Source organism: Calypte anna, chromosome 2 (genome assembly GCF_003957555.1).
Source record: "Calypte anna isolate BGI_N300 chromosome 2, bCalAnn1_v1.p, whole genome shotgun sequence".
NCBI lineage: Eukaryota > Metazoa > Chordata > Aves > Apodiformes > Trochilidae > Calypte > Calypte anna.
Window position 1 is genome coordinate 60001159 of NC_044245.1, and position 15820 is coordinate 60016978.

At 42.7% G+C, this 15820-nt stretch overlaps 1 protein-coding gene across 2 annotated transcripts in view; it reads right to left on the bottom strand.

The window, feature by feature from the left end:
* The window catches only part of SLC12A7 (solute carrier family 12 member 7), a 64157-nt gene extending 48818 nt beyond the window's left edge, over positions 1-15339 (bottom strand). Inside the window, exon 1 of one of the 2 annotated variants that reach the window (XM_030445442.1) lies at positions 14933-15339. In XM_030445442.1, coding sequence (XP_030301302.1) covers positions 14933-15059 — 127 coding nt within the window. In that variant the 5' untranslated portion in view covers positions 15060-15339. Of the gene's footprint in view, positions 1-14478; positions 14604-14932 lie in introns of those variants that run through there. The other variant, XM_030445443.1, reaches the window with a different exon arrangement.
* Positions 15340-15820: the final 481 nt, after the last annotated feature.

A 15820-nucleotide genomic window follows, 5' to 3' on the forward strand; every position in this document is an offset into this window, starting at 1 on the left:
ATTCTACCAATTTTTAAGTTTTCTAGTGCTAGTCTTCAAAAAAGCCTGTCACTAGCAGATCCTGTATGTCTCCTGCTTCTTTAATGCAGTTGTCTTCTCATATTTTGAGAATGTTTAGTGGAGCATTTTTATAGAATTCTCTAAGATCAGCAGTATGTATTCCAGCTCTATCAGAAAGAGAATCACTGCTGAATAAGTGCCCAGAAAAATGCACATAGTACTCTCTCATCTGCAGTTTGGTGACCAGTGCTGCAATTATAAACAACTTTGAACAAGTCCTTTTGTTTGGGTTTTTTTTTTTGGCATGTTTTCAGCATTATTGTCAAGAACATAATATTGCCTATAAACTAAAAAATACCACCTTTGGAAGTATGCTTTTTTTAATGTTTAGAAATACAGTAAGTCTTACCAATGTGTAATTCAAATTGAAATGTATTATATCATTCTAGTAGAAATAATTGGTTTTAGAACCTCAACACACAGTCAACAACTACGGTGAAGTTAAAGAAATAAGTCAGTATCTCAGTCTCTAGCTCATCCCTTCTTCAGAAGAAGGGATTAGAGAACCACTGAAAAGGAAAGGATTTATACTTTGTCAAGGCTTAGCAGTTTGGGCGGACCAAAAACCAGAGCAGAGAGTTATTTTCTATTACCCCACTAATAAGTCTCAAGCCATTTACAGATTTATGTTTTAACCATATTCCCTTGAATTCTGTGTGGAACCCCTATAGACTGGAGCTAAGAGTACCTCAGCTCTTTTCTGTAAAGAAGTCCAGCCTGAATCTCCCTGGGTTGCCCACCAGGTGGGACTTGACAAGCCTAAAGATAGTAAAATTGCAGAATCGTTTAGGCTGGAAAAGACTCTTAAGATCAGAGTTTAACCATTTATGTAATAATATCAAGTCCACCACTAAAATATGTCTTTAAGCATCACATCTGCACATCTTTAAAAAACCTTCAGAGATGGTGTGACGGAACCACTTTCCTGGACAGACAGTCTATTACAGTGCTTGACAAGCAAATTACCTTTCCCTCAGGCTTCTTTGAAGTGGCATCTACTAAAATTCTTCTCAAGAGTTAAACATACAATAAAAATAAATTCCAATGTAGTTTTAGACATTTCTCTAAACTGCATGTGTCTTCTAGAATCCGATTAAAGCTTCTGCAATTAAAGCCCTTCAAAAAAGTCTGTATTTACTGATGCTTGATTTCAGAAGTAATTCAAGTTATACAGGCTTACAGGAAAAAAAAAATCTTAAATCTGGATTAAATTAGTAATTCATATAAACCAGTATTTCATCTTGAATATCCACTGGTATCCATAAGAAACACAAAATAAAAGAACAAAAAGATCTATGGGCTTGATTATGGTCTAATGTCCCCTCTGTCTTACGACACACACACAAACACCTGTTTGATGGGATACTATGTTCCACCCAATAGAAGGTTCATTTCTAAAAATTAATCTGTTTTTTGACCCTCAAGCATATACTTTTGAAAGTATTATTACTATTCATTTTAATTTCCTATGGAACGTTCACACATCATAGCAAAACTCTGTCCTTAGTCACAGACCAGCAGACAAACTAAAGTGAGTAATACACCTTTCCTAGAGGTCTCTCTGGTATTACCTGTATTGAAAGGACATCCCAAACCTGCTCATGATTTCTACAGATACTCTCTCAAGTACTGTGATGTGTGTAACTATATTTACATGGAATCTAGTCACAACAACTTACATTTTCTTTTCTACATAAGATGGACAGCTGCAAGCAAAGAAGATAGGAGACGTGTCAAGTTTGGGAGGATATAATCAGTGGTCATCCAGATGATCACAGTGTGTGCTCCCATACACCCCAGCCCACCAAATGCCGATGTCCCACAGTTGTGAGAACCTCAAGATTAGAGCTGCCAGTTCCATCAGATTATTTTCATTAACATTTCCACACATCAGACAAAATTTACACCAGAAATACGTCTGCATATTACACGAAGTGTTGGTGATATAGGCAAAAGACAGCATTTAGTTCAAATTCACATTCCCCTGAAGTTTTGGAACAGTGATCCTCACAAATGCTGACAGCCAGAATACTTTGATGTATGTTACCAGTTAAAAATTTCTAAGCTGATCCAAACCAGGCCATTTTACACAGTGTAAAAGAACCCAACTGCATAGCTTAAACAGATAGGAGCCACCTATGTCACCAGAGTGGCCTCTCATTCCCCTCTTACACTTACTCACCCACCCGTGTCCCTACATCACACTGTTCCTCACACAAGCAGAAATATTTATCAGAAATGCAACAGCAGTGCGTGCTTGATGCTGATTTGAGAGAGTGGTTTGTTTTGGTTTTTATTCTTGCTGCTACTTCTCATCCCGAGTGTGTGTGTTCACTACAGAAATGCCTGTCCTGTCACAAGAGACACCATCTGTGTAATAATTTCTTTAATACTACCTCCTTAGCACTGGTGCCAATACCACTAAAAAATGGAACCAGAGTAGGTTTTTTCCCCCCTTTTCCTGTCACTCCCACCCTCCCGAATCAAAAGAGCTAGTGTATGAAAAAAATGTGTTAAAAGTGTCTTGTCTTAGAAAAAGTCAGAGTAGGACTTGGGGCAGAAGAAGCTAATGATCACTGAAGTGATCCTACATTTGTAGTAGGATGCCAATTTAAGAGATTAAGGACAAAAAATATTAAACCATCTGATTTCCTCTCTCTATATAGGTTGCAGAATTTAATTTCGGCATTAGGCTCTATAAATTTGAAAAAAAACATACTGAGATTTGACCAGAGTATATCCTGAGGTTTTCCAAAATGAAAATAAGAAAAAAAATCAAACCTATCTTTACAGAGATTAAGGGTTTTTTAAATTACTGGAACAAAATGTCAAATTAATTGTTCCTTATTTCTATTTAAATTTGGCTCTTCAAACATCTAGCTTTAACTTCCTTACAAATTTACACCTTCTAAATTTAACCATTTGCACTTAGTATTTTCTATTTGTGAATGCAACTATACTTATCAAATCACCTCAAACTTTCTTTTGAAAAATTTAAACTGTTATGTTCATTAAAGGTTAGGAATATGTTTTATCATTATTGTAGCAAAAGTTATACAAAGAAATAATTTGCAAACTTTAACAAGAGCAGCCTTTTAACACCAGTCTTAATCATGCTATTTACAGAAGTGTAAACATCACATCTCTACTTCAAGGATCAGGCTAGCCCTCTTTACCACAGCATTAAACCAAGCTCATGCTTATTCTATTCCAGTCTGACCCCTAAATCCCTTCCAGATACAACACTTCCTTAGTGTCCCACAGTGTCATTATTGTTCACATTCACGTGTTCCTAACTGTGTTTGTATTTTGTCCAGAAAGGAAGGATCTATGTTCTATGTCATGCTTTAATAGCTTAACATCAATCTGAAATATAAATGCAGCTTATTTTTATTTGGCAAAAGGATATAGGAGGTGTTAAAAGAAGTGAAAATTATCCAATACTTTTGAACCACATGGCCTCAAAAAAAGATGGGTTGGCTATTGTAAGAAATTGCTATTCTCAAAACAACTACATGTGTGTAACTAAAAAGTTTAAATGTCTAATTTTATATGATGCTACCTAAAGCAGATCACAGCTGAAGAGTAATACTTAACATAACAGTCCTAACCTTTGATTGCTTCTAAAGGGCAACTCTTAATCAAAGCCCATGTACCTTGAACTAGGTTCTGTTTATTCAGATATAGGTGGAAAGTAATAGTTTTTAACAAAAACCACTACATACTGAGAATATGACCAGCTGTTTGCAGAAGCATAAACAAGCATTTACTGTTCCATAAACTCTTAAAGTAAAAAAAGGTTAGAGGTCACTAAAACTGGTAACTTCCCTGGATACAACACTTCTATTTGCCTGTGGCAAAACCTGTAATTCTGTCTTCTCTATCATGTATATTTATTTCCAGTATGTCCATATTTTTGATTGGCAGGCAGCTGAAGAGCTCTCAGGAAATCTTTAAAAAATTAATTCCTTACCACTCCTAATTCAAAACTATGTAGAAGTATTTTTTAGAGCTCTAACATACTCAGGTTTTCAAAAGCCACTGCCTCATTTTCATTCAAACTATGAAAAGGCACCAATAACCTTGTTTGAACATGAGTTTAAGAATTCAGTGCAATTTACTTCAAAGTTGTAGGTCACTGGTTTTAGTAACAAAACATCTGGATATATTTAATGTATCGCCAATTCCTTGCATTTTTTTTATTGAAGGCTAGCAAAATTTATCTAAATTATTCTGAAAAGCAGAACAAGGTGTACTTAAGCTCCTTGTAAATCACTTTACGTAATGGAAGATTCTATATCCATCACTTCTCTTATCAAAATCACAATATTCTAGTTCTCCTTTGCTTTGGCTGCTAAGATAATCAAGCACAGCCTACTTGTAATAGAAACACACTGCAAAATCTATTTATAATTTTTTCTAATATAGCTGACGTCCATAAAGTGCTATTTCAGTAAAAGTCATTAGAACCACAGTATTGCCTTTTAAAGAGACTTACTTGGATTGGGCCCACTTTCTTCATAATCTTGTTCATTCATGATTAAGGAAAAATCAAGTCATTCCCCTCTGCTGATTCTTTGCATATCAAGAACTGAAACAGGAAATTGAAAGTTGCTTCCTCCCAGCTTGATGTAAGACCACAAATCCTGTTTCTTACTAGTATCGGATTAATCCTGAAACAAGTCATTAAGGCTTCATGCGGTGTGAAGCATGCACATGACACAGCCAAACTACATGACAGTCACAGAAGTCCCTAAAGGCAATTAAGCTGGAGGATTTCCATCAGCAGTAAACACCATGCTTAGTGAAATGAGCAGGATCAAGTTACTAAAGCATCCCACATCTTTGCCTAATAATAAACACATTTAAAGTTTTCATTCCATCAAATAAATTCACTTTGAAATGCACCTACTAAGCAGGTTAGTATACACTAGCAACAAGCAGTACTAAGATATGCCAAAGATCTATCTACTATTTCAAAAGCTAGTTTTATACATAAGTACATATGAGCAAATGTTAAGCAAGGTAACCTTAAGTATAGTTAGTAAACATTCATTTTCTTTAGAAAGATATTGCATTAATTGTACCTAAGATGTAACAGATAAACACTTCAAAACACAATTCCAGTAATTTCACAAGCACTCTTTTAAAAAAACAAATATTTTGAAATTATAAAGGAGTACTCTTTAAGACTGGCTGCATAATTTGTTAACTCTCTTTCAAATTAGATGTCACTGTTGTCTAATTTATGCTTTAATCTATTTTACACATTCTGTATCACTCCAAGAAACTCTTTCAGTTCAGTTAAACTGCCGTTATTGCTTAAAAGAGACTGAGTCCAGTGGTCAAATCTTTGAATCACATCCAAAGTCTGCTTTTCTCTGTAGTCCTAATAGCATGGTCAACTGTGAAGCTGAGAAGGTTGAAGGCTCATTCCAAGCCCATTTCCAAAAGTTCCTACTTGTTAGAAACACCTCCCATGCTTACTAGCCCCCTAAAAGAGCTGCTTTTATTCCCTTGATGATGCAAAAAACCCAGCCTCCTCTACCTTCCCATTCTGATTCCCCACCCTGCCCTGGGACTGCTTATTACTCACTAGCAGAATTAAGTGGCCTGTGAAAAGCCTCAGCAAATGTTCCACAAAAGAAAAAAATGCCAAGAGAGATTCAGCTGGTCAAGAATTAATTGCAGCAAGCTACCAGGTTGTTTACATCCTCCTAAGAAGTGTGCCCAGGTGGCCAAGAAGGCCAGCTGCATCCTGCTGGGGGATGGTTACTACATCTGTTGTGGGTTCTTAGTACAAGCCACCTTATCAGGATGAGGAGGTTGATTTTACAGGCAGCTGAAAGCAGCCTCACAGTCAGAGGTCCTGGTTCTCGTGGAGGATTTCAACCACACAGCTATTTGCTGGAAAGGCAACACAGCAAAGCAGACACAGCCCAGGAGGTTCCTGCAGAGCACTGATGACAACTTTCTGATGTGGATGGTTGAGGAACCTATGAAGGGAAGCGTGCTGCTGGATCTGGGATTAACAAACTAAGAGCATCTTGTTGGGGACATGAAGGTGAGGGGCAACCTTGGCTGTAAGGACCACAAAATGGTGGAGTTCACTATTTTGTGTGGAAGAAGTAGATAAATAATCAAGATTACATTCCTGGACTTCAGGAATGCAAAGTTTAGCCTCTTCAAAGACCTGCTTGGTGGAATTCCATGGGTTAGGGAACTTCCATCCATCTAGAACTCATGGATGCCCAAGAGAGCTGGGCAGCTTTCAAACATTACTGGCTCCAAAGCTCAAGACCAGTGTATCACAATGAGGAAGAAATCAAGCACAGGAGATAGGAGACCTGCCTGGATGAGTAAGGGTCTTCTGGAGAAAATTAAAGGGAAGAAGGAAACTTACAAAATGTGGAAAACAGGACTGGCCATTTGGGAGGAATATAAGAATGCAGTCACAGAATGCAGAGATGCAATGAAGAAAGCCAAATCCAGAAATAAAGCTGGCAAGGAGTATCAAGGTCAACAAGAAAGGTTTATTCCAGAACACCAATAAAAAAGAAAGACCAGAGGAAATACAGGCCCATTGATGAATGAGGCAGGCGTCCTAATGGCCAGTGACACAGAAGGCATTTACTGAATGCCTTCTTTGCTTCAGTCTTCACTGCAAAATTCAGCCCTGTGGAATCCCAGACCCTGGAGATAAGAGATCAGGTCTGGAGAGAGGAAGATTTTCCTTTGGTTGGAGGACCAGGTTAGAGGCCACTTAGCCAAACTGGACGTCCATAAATCCATAGGCCCCTATAGGATGCATCCACGAGTTTTGAGAGAGCTGGCAGATATTATTGCTAGGCCACTCTCCATCATCTTTGAGAGGTCATGGAGAACAGGAGAGGTGCCTGAGGCCTGGAAGAGGGCTTATGTCACTCCAGTCTTCAAAAAAGGCAAGAAGGAGGACCCAGGGAACTACAGGCCGGTCAGTCTCATCTCTGTCCCTGGTAAGATGTTGGAAAAAAACATCCTGGACATCATCACAAGACATGTGAAAGCAAAGAATGTCACTGGGAGAAGTCATCATGGATTCACACAATGGAAATGATGCTTGAGCAATCGGATTGCTGTCTGTGACTTCATTACTGGTTGGCTAGATGATGGGAGAGGAGTGGATGTTATCTACCTCAACTTCAGAAAGGCTTTGATACTGTCTTATGCAACACCCTCATTAGGAAACTCAAGAACTGATGAGTGGACAGTGAGATGGTTGTGGGACAGAACTCAGAGTGGTGATACATGGAGGCCTGTCACCAGCAGTGTCACCCAGGGGTCAGTACTCAGTCTGATCTTGTTCAATATGTTCATCAACAACCTGGACAAGGGGACCAAATGTATCCTCAGCAAGTTCACTGATGATACAAAACTAGAAGGAGCAGCTGACACTCCAGAGGGCTGTGCTGCCATCCAGCATGACATGGACAGGCTGGAGAGTTGGGCAGAGAAGAACCTGATGAGGTTCAGCAAGAGCAAGTGTAGGGTCCTACACCTGGGGAGGAAGAACCCCAAGAACCAGTATAGGTTTGGGGTGGACCTCCTGGAAAACACTGCTAAGGAGAAGGACTGGGGAGTCCAGATAGGCAGTAAATTATCCATGAGCCAGCAGTGTGCTGTTATTGACAAGAAGGCCAATGGAATCCTAGGTTGCATAAAGAAGACTGTGGCCAGTAGGTCAAGGGAGGTCACTGTCCCCTTCTAATCTGACCTGGTGAGGCCACAGATGGAATACTGCATCCAGTTCTGGGCTCCCCAGCTCAGGAGAGACAGGGAACTACTGGAGAGAATCCAGCAGAGTACAAAGAAAGTAATTGGAGGATTGGAACATCTCTTATGAGGAAAGGCTGAGAGAGTCTCTTTAGCCTGGAGAAGGCTGATGGGGGACCTTATCAATGCCTACAAGCATTGAAAGGATACTTGGGTGCAAGGAACATGGGAGCCAGACTCTTCTCAGTAGTTCCCAGTGGCAGGACAAGAGGCAACAGGCACAAGCTGGAACATAGGAAGTTCCATTTAAACATAAGAAAAAATGTTTTTACTGTGAGGATGACAAGGTGCTGAAACAGGCTGCCCAGGGAAGTTGTGGAGTTCCCTTTTCTGGAGATTTTCAAAACCTGCCTGGATGCAGTTCTGTGTAATGTGCTCTAGGTGATCCTGCCTTGGTGCGAGAGTTGGACTAGACCACCTCTAGAGGTTCCCTCCAATAATTCAAACTCCAATAATTCTGCGGTTCTGTGCTCCTGGCCTGTATCAGGAACAGTGTGACCAGCAGGACCAGAGAGGTGATCTCACCCCTGTACTCATCCTTGGTGAAGCCACACCTCGAGTACTGTGTGCAGTTTTGGGCACTGCAGTATAGGAAGAACACTGAGGTGCTGGAGAGGGTGCAGAGAACAACTGGGCTGTTAGGGGTCTAGAGAAGAGGTCTTGTGTGAAGAGGCTAAAGGATCTGGGGCTGTTCAGCTTGGAGAAGAGGAGGCTGAGGGGAGACTTTATCACTCTCTACAGCTACCTTAAAGGAGGTTATAGTGAATTGGGCATTGGTCTCTTCTCCCTAGTGACAGGACAAGAGGTTGGATGCAATGGTTCAAGTTGCACCAGGAGAGGTCTGTATTGTATATTAGGAAAAATTTCTTCACTGAAAGAGTGGTGAAGCATTGGAAAAGGCTGCCCAGAGAGCTGGTGGAATTACCATCCCTGGGGGTATAAAAAAAAATGGCTAGACATGGCCCTTTGGTTAGTGGTTACAGTGGTGTATGGGGTACCATAAAGTCCAATGATTGGACTTTATGATCTTGAAGGTCTTTTCCACACTTGTTGGTTTTGTGGTTCTAAGTTTCCATCAGGACAGTTCTACATGTGAAAAAGCAAAAGTTCCAACATATTTTCAACTATGTTCTTAACTTTCCTTTCTGAAGCTAGCATAAAAATATGCAAGCTTTCCACTCTTCAAGACTTGAATTAAACTGCTAAAGGGTTTTATTCTCTTCAAAAAGAAAGCTTGTAGGAAGACATTTTTAAAATGCCATTTTTCAAAAGCCAAGAAACAAGGTTTTTGCTTCTTCCACAAAAGGAACAATTTTTTACAGAAGCTACACAAGTTCACAAAAGGAAAAAAAAAATGTTTCTGGTAAAGCAGTTACCACTCAACATCTCACCTCCACTAAAGCCTCCCAAAATTATTTCCTAAATGGGTTGAGCGCTGATTACTTTTGATTGCTATAAGAAAGCTAAAGGATACAACTAATTAAAGTACCTAATTAAGAATGCTATCTATTGAAAGCAGGAAGTAGATTATAAATACTGTTCAATGTCTGTCAGTACAGACATTATTAGGACATATTTTTCTACATCTGTGATTCAAGAGCAAAGTTATTCAGGGGAAAACTGATTTTGTATGTTGCTAACTACTCAGTAACCCCTTTCTGAAGACTGCCATCAGACCTTTAAAAATAAGTAACACTTCTGATGCCCTAAAACCCAAGGATGGCAATTTTGAGGGTTGAGACGCTGCCAAAGAAACAATTATACCTCCTGCAAAGCAGTGTCAGGGCAGCATAGCAAGAGGCTAGTGTTTCATAATGTACTGCATCAAAATATCCAATTTTGCAACTACTTGAAAATTTGCATATGAAATCAGAAAGACTGCAGTCTCTCAGACTTCAGGTCATGACTTAACCTTGGCTAGATGCCAGGTGCCCACCAGGCACCAGGAACCACTCACTCCTTCATAGGACAGGGAAAAAATAAGATTAAAAAGCTTGTGGGTGAAGAAAAGGACAAGGAGATCACTCAGCAATTATTGTCATGGACAAAACAGACTCAACTTGGATAAACAATTAATTATATTGCCAATTAATAAGTCAGATTAGAATAATGAGAAATAAGAACAAATATAGAAACAACTTTTGCCCACCTCTCCCTTCTTCCCAGGTTGAACCTCAGTCCCAGCTTCACTAACTTCTCCCCTTAAGTGGCACAGCAGGCCAAGGAATGGGGGTTGCAGTCTGTTAATTCCATGCTGTCTCCACCACTCCTTTTGTCTTCATGCTCTTCCCCTGCTCCAGCATGGGTTCCCGTGCACAGGGACATTCCTTTACAACCTTCTCCAATATAGGGTACTTCCCACAGGCTGCAGTTCTTCAAGTACTACTCCAACATGGGTCCTTCCTAAAGGGTGCAGCCCTCCAGGAACAGACTGCTCCATCATGAGTCCCTCACACAGTCACAGGTCCTGACAGAAAATCTGCTCCAGTATGGACTCCCCTGCATAGAGCCACAGCTCCTGCCAGGAGTCTTGTCCACTGTGGACTCACCACAGGCCACAGCTTCCTTCAGGGCACATCCTCCTGCTCTGGCGTGGGGTTCTCCACAAGCTGCTGGGTGAACAGTTTTCACCACAAGCTGCAGGGGAATCTCTGCTCCAGCGCCCAAAGCGCCTCCTTTTCTACCTCCTTAAGTTTAGGAAGGATATTGAGGTCCTGGAGCGGGTCCAAAGGAGGGCAACTAAGCTGGTGAAGGGACTTGAGCACAGACCCTATGAGGAGAGGCTGAGGGAGCTGGGGGTGTTCAGGCTGGAGAAGAGGAGGCTCAGGGGAGACCTCATCACTCTCTACAACTCCCTGAAAGGAGGGTGTAGCCAGGGGGGGTTGGTCTCTTTTGCCAGACAAGTCTCAGCAAGACAAGAGGTCACGGTCTTAAGTTGTGCCAGGGGAGGTTTAGGTTGGATATTAGAAAGAATTTCTTTAGGGAGAGGGTGATCAGGCATTGGAATGGGCTGCCCAGGGAAGTAGTGGATTCTCCATCCCTGGAGATATTTAAAAAGAGACTGGATGTGGCACTCAGTGCCATAGTCTAGTGACTGTGGCGGTAGTTGATCAAGGGTTGGACTCGATGATCCCTGAGGTCCCTTCCAACCCAGCTGATTCTATGATACTTCACTGACCCTGGTGTCTGCAGTTTTTTCTCATACATTCTCACTCCCCTCTTTTAGCTGCTGCTGAGCAAGTTTTCTTTACCCTTACCAATACCACTGACAGGCTCAGCTTTGGCTACCAGCATCTTATAATTTTAAGATTTCATTACATGTAAGTTCTGTTATGAAAACCTCTAAGAAAACAGTTACATCAGAAGACCTGTACTCACTGTATTCTGGGAGGTACAAAAGTATAACCATTAAAAGAAAAATGAGCAAGAAGAGGAAAAAATCGCACTAGTAATATTGTCATTACAGGATCAGAGAAGTTAAAATTATGAGGGCTGACATCACTGTTTTTGTTGGTACTTTCTCTGGAATATGCTACTTTAAAATTGGTTTATGAGTAGAATTATTTACATTTAGGACTTGGGCAGTAAGTACAGTAAGAGAATGTTAGCATTTCATTCACATGACTAACACAATGAAGTACATAAAATAATTCAGCATTTAGATCCTCTCCTTCACACACACACAAAAAAATAATAATAATATTGCAACAGTCTGAAAGCAATGTTTAAACAGTTACAAAATTCTGTGACCATTTAGTCCACAGTGAAATTATTTAGTTTATTAACCTTAACTCTGCCTCTATTTGCTTCCAGTTCTCTTGGAACTATCAATAGTAAACAGAAACACTCCTATTCACAATGATACATGTAGCTATATTAAAGAGTGAAAGGAATTATTAGAACACTTTGGCACAGCTGACCTGAACAGTGAACGCTCCAGGGCAAAGAAAATCCCTGTGTGTAACTACTGTGCTTGTGATCATATGACAGATATGCACTTATCTGCAACAGAAATATTTTCCATTCCAATGGTGTATTACACAATATTACACTGGGTTAGCAGGGGAAGACAACCAACATGGCTTCTGTGAAGGGACATTCTGCCTCACACAGCTAAGAGTTCTTTAAAGAATCAAAAAGCACACGGATAATGGAAACCTAATTTCTGCAGTCCGCTGAGATCTCCAAAAGACTTTTAATGAAGTTCTTCTCTAAACATACTAAAGAAAATAAAGTAGCCATAAAATAAGAGAGAAGACACTAGGTAAGCCATAGGTAAATAACCGAACAAGGAAATACAAGACAAATATAGTCTACTCTCAGAGATGGTCACTGAGGTTCTGCTGGGACACACATTGTTCCACACATTAATAAAAAACAGCAACAAAAAAAAAAATGTAGAGTACTGCATCTGGAGAAGAACAGCACCAGATGAACCCTGCAGGTGTCCTGCTGAAAAGTATCTCTGGGGAAAAGTACCTGAGAGTCTGGTGATCAACAGGCTGCCTATGAGCCAGCAAGGTGCCCTTGTGACCAAGAAGGCCAATGGCATCCTGGGGTGCATTAAGAAGAGCGTGGCCAGTAGGCTGAGGAAGGTTATCCTACCCTTCTACTCTGCCCTGACAAGGCTACATCTGGAATAATGCATCCAGTCCTGGGTTTCCCAGTTCATGAATGACAAGGAGCAACTGGAGAGAGTCCAGCATGGAGCCACTAAGACAATAAGGGAACTGGAGCACCTACATACCAGGAAAGGCTGAGAGAGAGCAGTATGTTTAGCCTGGAGGAGACTGAGGGGATATCTCATCAAAACTTATAAATATCTAAAGGACAGGTGTCAAGAGGCTGGGGCCAGACTCTTCTCAGTGGTGTCCAGTGACAGGACAAGGGACAATGGTCACACACTGGAACACAGGAAGTTTCATACAAGCATAAGGGAAAGCTTTACTGTGAGGGTAACAGAGCACTGGCCCAGGCTGACCAGAGAGTTGTGGAATCTCTGGAGATATGAGTGATCTACTCTAGGTGATCCTGCTCCAGGGGAGTTGGACTACATGATCATCCCTTCCAACTGCTACCATTCTGTGATTTAACCTCTTAATGAACTTAGAGGTCTCTGACTATATCTTGTTCACGAGTCAAGCCCTTCCCTTTTCAGTATTTCCCCCTCTACTCCGTATTTTACAGGCACATTAACAGGAAAAGTCATACATATATTAATCCATTCAAGTGATACAGATCCAGAACCGTAGATAATCTAAACATATTTTGCAAATGAGTATGGGCTTTAAGTAACCTGATCCAATGAGGGGTTGCAATCCAACCCAAACCATTCTGTGATTCTACATAATGTAACAACAAGTCCACAGAAATTTTACTTAGCTGCATGAAGAAGTCTTTTTTTTTTTTTTTTTTGTACCACAACCCTAAAGGTTGTAAATAAAACACTGCAAGAGTATCAGTTCCTCTTGCCCCTCCCAAGATTACCAGATATTCCAAGCCTTCAAGATGCTTCATACATATGCCAGGTCTAACAACTCCTGCCTAACTATACCTGTATGTATGTTCAGTATTTTGAGTTGCTATCTGACCAAACACTATATACCATGCCTTTCTATCTAGCTCTTCTACCATAAGGAAAACTGCCCAAACAGATTAAAGTTGTACTGCTGTCATACATCCAGTAAAAGGAACAAACTGTTCCCATTGTCTATACTATTTTGGTTTTTCTACTTCATTTAGTTTGGAGAGGAAAAAAAAAATTGGAAGTTAATAGATGCTGATCAGTTGAACATATATGAACATATAGTGCATATCTTCTATGGGTACGTAGGGCTTAAGAGGAAAAAGCAAATCAACTTTGTCAGCTTGGTGTTTAGTCAATTATCTTCCTAAATAATCCTTGTGCAAAAAAAGTTAAAATAATATATTTATATTGTTTGTCAAATATCTGCTTTCATCTCAGTACATTCACATCCCATGGTATTAGCCTTATTTAGCTGGGATCTGTACCACAAAAGGGAAAAGTTGCCATTATGTGGAATTGCCGTTTATAATACCCATCTTTTCATCTGACATCTAAGGAAAAAAAAAAAAAAATTAAGAATGAGCATTGGTTGTAAGTGTCAAAACCAACACGCAAGATCCAACTAGATCTCCGTGCTATCGGTGACTCAAGCACCATACTTGGTATTGCCGCTGCAACGTGCTTCACAAAGAGGAAGTGTTACGGGTTCTGAGCCAAAGTTACTGGAACCCCAGCAGTTCCGTAGCGCTGGAGTGAGTGGGGAAAGCAGCGCTGCCAGCAGACAAATGCTCACATCGCTCCACAGAAGATGCTGCCTCGACCAGACCCTCACCCGCGATGCCAGAGCTCCACCAGAGGTTTGACTGCTCTCCCAGGCGGCTTCCCGGGAAAATCCTAACGAGAGGCAAGGCTCCCACTAACACCACGCTAGCAGACAGCCAACACCTACTTAAGCCAAGACCTGGCAGCTGATGCAAAAGCACAGGACTGCACAAACACCTGGCCCAAGCCAGGTGAGGCTGTACTCTTCTCCACCTCCTACTCTCTCCCTAGGGAGCCCGCGGCAGGATTCGGCTTACAAAGAGCGCTTTTAGGCGGGCCTGTTGAAATGCTGCTAGCGGCTCCGGTTGCTCCTGCTTCCGCTCTCAAGCGGTGGGGAGAGTGACCGCCTCACACCGCTCCGGGCGGGAGCCGCGCCCGCTCCCGGGGCTGCTCCGCTTCCCCGGCCGGAGCCGCCCGGCAGCACTTCCTCTTTTCGGCCAGCGGCGACGGCTTATGGAAAACAAAGAAACAAGTTCTCAGTCACCCCGGGCGCCGGACTTTCGCCCTCTCCCGAGTAGCCCTTCTCTACCTAGACAGGTAGCCCCGGCACAGCCCTCTGCGAGGAGGTACTGCGACCCCTTCCCGGGCAGGGGGACCCCCCGGAGACGAGCCGGCCCGCCTCCCGCGGCAACTCAGCTCCCCCGCACACAAAGCGTCGGCACTTTCCTCAGGAGCTGCCCCCCGGCACCTCCAAGTTTCCCTCTCTCTCACCGGAGCCCCGGTCCCTCTCGCAGTTTTCCTCCTCCTCCTCTTCTTCCTGCCGCTGTTCATCCCGCTCCGGAGACCCCTGCTCCTCTCCCTGAGCGTCTACGGGCACCACGGTGAAGCTGGTCGGCATGGCGCAGACGGCCCCCGGTCCCGCTGGCGTCTCCTCCCCGGAGAGCGGGCAGGGTAAATCCGGAGCTGCCGCCTCCCTCACGTGAGAGCCATTTCCTCGCCTCCCCGCCCCTCAACCTTTGACTGACGGCGCCGGGGCGGCGGTGCCGAAGCGGAGCGGTGGTACCGGGTTGCGGGCGGCGGGCGGCGGCCGCCTCCCCGGGAGCGAGGAGGAAGGGGGTGCCAGAACTGGCTCTGATTTACGGCCATGCGACTTCCCGGCTCGCAAGCGAGGCAAGTCGGGGGGGATTTGTTCTCCCGCACCGGCGGAGGAGGAGGAGCAGCGGGGCGTTGTCAGGAGAAGTGCCTGCCGTGAGTCGAGGTAGTGCCGCTGGGGAGACGGCCCGGGAAGGGGGTGCGCCTCTGTGTACATGTGCCAGAGCCACCCTGGATTGTTTCCTCGTTGGGCACAAAAAATGCTTCCTTCTCTTTTCTCAAACCTGTTGTTGCAGATACCCTTACAGCGTTAGGACCACCGGGTTGCTGCCTCGTAGGTCTTGGGCAGCCAAAACCTGTCTTCCAAAGGAAACCGGAAGCAGACTGTAGGGCCCTCATCCTCCAGAGCTGCTAAATAGGGATGGGAGAATCCGGAAGGAGGATTCTGTGGAGATCACCTTTTGAACAAGTGGAGGAGAAACTCCAGTGTGTACTTTGAGACTATCAGGACATGGTGGTTACCAGAAATCTGCTCGGCTACACAGGAGCCGTGGGTTGCAGGAGGCA